Genomic DNA, 3619 nt, shown 5'->3' with positions numbered 1-3619 from the left:
AGTACGCTAACTTCGTCCTGGTTACCTGGCTACTGGTCGTGGAACTCTCGCAGCGATCCCCGGCGTCAAGGCAAATGCTTTTGGTTGATCTGTCGGTGGACCTCGCTGCTTGTTTCTACACAGCCGACCTAATTTAGATTAGAGCTTGTAATTTTGGTGCTGCGCCTTTATCATCCACTAGGGAAATAAGTGACGATAGTTCCAAATATGTTGAATGCTATGTGAGGCTTGCCTTACTCCTAGCATCACTATCGTTAATCGATAATAGGTGAGTCTGTCACGGTTGAGTAGAAACTGCAATCTGGAACCACCGCCAATAAGACCAGTGTGCTTTCAAGAGCACAGAAGTCCATAGCTACCATCGGGTTTATCATAAGTTTGGGACCAATCGATCTGTCGCCAGGGGGAAGCTTGTTTTGCGCCTCTCTAAGACTTGTGACCCAGTTTTTCCGCTTCTAGGACGTAATTCTCGGATATACGCTTAATATTCGGGAGGCTTTTTGACTGCTTAAAGCCCACTCCAAAATCCTGTGTACGGCATTTGGGGTGGAATATGACTTGAAGTCCAAAAGTTCGCTTGCTTCCCTTTCCGCATAACCATTCTGAATTAAGTGTTCCGCATTTGGACTTTGTGACAACACCACCAAGGAGCGATTTCGTCAGTTTTGTTGGCTTGCTTCTCCTGGAAAATGACCCCCAGATGATCATCCTGGAATTCATCATGCTTCTGTCCACCAGAGACGCCTTGGTGATCTTGATTACCCCTCCAGAGAGTGGAATCATCTCAGCCAACGGAACTCGGATGGAGAACCCAGGGAGAGAATTTCGTAGTCGGCTTTCGCCCAGGCCGCTATGTTCTTTGTGTTTTCATCATCTCAAGTCTTCGAGAGAAGTGCTACTTTCTCCTCGGGTGTCCCGATCAAAATGGTACATTCGCACTGGCCCTCCACACTTAAAAGTGGGGATTTGGTTTCATTATCGACAGGTGTCTTGTTATTTATGGGATGCACAGCACCTCTAAGGTAGTGGCGGCTGGCGCAAAGTGGTTAGAATAGTTGGACGATCGGTTTATCTGTTCATCCTGCAAGCCCGTACACTTGAAACACAATCAGTTCTGTAAAGCATGACATTGCGTTCCACGCCCTACATTCCCTGGGCCTCCATTTCATCCACATTGCTCATAATTTGGCTCATGATTGCGAATAAATGGGTGCACGGTACAAGCGGAGTGCAATCTGACAGAGTTCTTAACGCATAGGTTGTATCCGAGTGAAAAAAATCTACCAAATGGCACGTCTTAAATAAATAGATTAAACGCCTTGACTTGAAACAGTTCTGAACACTTTACGATCTGAGCCTATGAGCGTCCGGTAGAACACCGGTTAAACACTGGATAGACGCTATCCGGCCGGGTAACCGAAGAATAGAAATTCATTTCTGATGCGAACCAAGGTCCAACCAATGTTGTCTTACGTCTCAGCGTTGGTCCCACTTACCATCTCACTCAACCACTAATTAACCTATGCTTACTCGGTATATCCAAATGGCCGTTTTCTAAGTTGTCGACGATGACCAGGTTCGTTGAAGTGTATTAGGCTTATGGAAACCTCACAGACCCATTAACACTATCATTTACAAGTGCAATATTCGATAGACTACGTTCCACAGATTCCTATTAATTGTGCACTTGATTGTCTGCCTTACGTTAAACCAAGGGTCCCGTAGGAAAGAGATATCTACCAATGCTGTCAAGTACCTCGTGCGGTTTTTTGTCACTTTTCGGCGTTCAGTTATGTTTCAACCATTAATTATCCAACTTGTTTCGCATTCAAAATTGACGTGTGTTTTTTTTCCTTAGGGCGTAACACCTAGAGAACGCAGGCGAAATCGTCTCAGGGCCCCTTTTGGTGACGAAGACATTCCGATCGTATTTGCTGGAGCTGGTGGACGTGAGGTAGATATTTGATCTTTTGAACGACTTCCTCTGATTTAAGCTCTTCCACAGGCGTCTTTCGGCCAACAGAGGGTGAGGTGTACCTGATTATCGCTTACTTCGTAGGACTGCATTTATCTACGATGATCGTATGTTACTACACAAAAACGAATGGTACCCGACTTATCCCGAGTGCCCTGAACGGGGAGTGGCCGTTAGGGACCGGTGTGATTCCTATGACCTACTTTCTCGGTGTATACTGATGACTGTAGGTTGCCTGGATAAGAGCTTTTCGTTTACATTACACACCCGCTATAGGCTGATCCTGCGCAAGATGACATACTTCTTTATATCCATCGAAACACCCATATTGTCAAGACAGCTCAAACCGAACACATGAACGACAATGAACGAAGGTCCTTATCTGGCGGTCTTGATTCAGCCTACTTTAACGAAGTAAGTGTTGAATATATGAACTATTTGTGTTGCATGTTTCCCCAGTTTTTGGTATTTGATTGTTGTGTATATATGAAAGAAGAGTATTTCGTCATAAATCCCCGACACACTGCAAATAAATGTAATACGGTGGTGGAGCTTCATTCTCACACGTTTGCCGTGATGTTGCGACAAAGAGACTGGGCCGTCACGAAGAGACTGGACCTTACCGTGGTGTGACGGTTTGCGCACCTCAGCGATCCATTGAGCTATACTGGAGAGTGTCTCGCGACACTCACAGAGTCTCTCATACCAGGTTGGTCAATGGTTAGAGGTCTGACGAACACAGTCTCCTGGCCCTCCAGGTTGGGGGTTGGAACATGTGGCGACTTGTTCCGCAGAAATGGTAACGCATTTGCATTTCCCGCCAAACACCGCTGCCTTGCGGTTAGGCTTTTGAGCCAAAGGCTTTGGTTGAGGACCCTAATCGTCCTCCTGTCTAGATGTGGGCGCCATGGCAGTATCCCAGCTCACGTACAACCATGAATTGCACATACACAAATAAACTCTTGCCACATCGGCCGTCGGGTGGTTGTAGTGTCCCTTGTTATATCCATGGTACCCTTTGACCTGGATCGTGTTCTCCGAACATTTGGACCAACCTTCTGTTCCACTTGAAGCACATTTGGCAGCGGATCTAAGAAGCTTGCAGCCGTAATGGCAACATTGTTGAAGAAACAATAGCCGCAGGCTTCTGAGTGCATGGCATGATGACCCGGCGGGCGCAGCAAGGCGAAGCCGTTGGCTAAGCGACCGTGAACCACGAGGTTGGCAAGGTGTTTCAAGCTGCCAGCAGCTAAGCAAGAACTTGTCCAGGTAGCCTGGGTATGAGAGATCGAACAGTAGCATCAGCTTGACGTTGTACGAAAAGGAGATGCTTCGTCAAAAGTAACCTTAAAAGATTTGCAATGTGGTGAACCGGAGGGGACAGCAATCTCAAACTATGCCTTTTTTCAATCCCAATAACTCATGCTCTAAGACTGTACTACCCTGATGTGAAACAGTTATCCGATATCAAGTTCTTGCAGGCAAACAAAGGTGGAAGTTGTGGTATTTCAACAGGAAAAGTTGGTACACATTTCAGCCTGTATCTAACGCACCTCGCCAAAAAAAGTCACTTCTGAGGCCACCTACGTGTCTCGGTGATTCATGGTTGTCATATCGTGAAAAGCCCTGTCTAGGTGTGGGCGC

At 46.5% G+C, this 3619-nt stretch overlaps 1 protein-coding gene across 1 annotated transcript in view; it reads left to right on the top strand.

Moving 5' to 3' along the window:
* Positions 1-2062: 2062 nt before the first annotated feature.
* T265_06715 (hypothetical protein) overlaps positions 2063-3619 on the top strand; it is a gene marked incomplete at both ends in the record, with an annotated part of 44951 nt that continues 43394 nt past the window's right edge. Inside the window, 2 exons of the mRNA XM_009172049.1 lie at positions 2063-2201; positions 2252-2389. Coding sequence (XP_009170313.1) covers positions 2085-2201; positions 2252-2389 — 255 coding nt within the window. The remainder of the gene's footprint in view (positions 2202-2251; positions 2390-3619) is intronic.

Source organism: Opisthorchis viverrini (assembly GCF_000715545.1).
Source record: "Opisthorchis viverrini unplaced genomic scaffold opera_v5_143, whole genome shotgun sequence".
NCBI classification, from domain to species: domain Eukaryota; kingdom Metazoa; phylum Platyhelminthes; class Trematoda; order Opisthorchiida; family Opisthorchiidae; genus Opisthorchis; species Opisthorchis viverrini.
The sequence above is the reverse complement of the archived record's forward strand: the minus strand, read 5'-3'. Positions and strand labels throughout refer to the sequence as shown.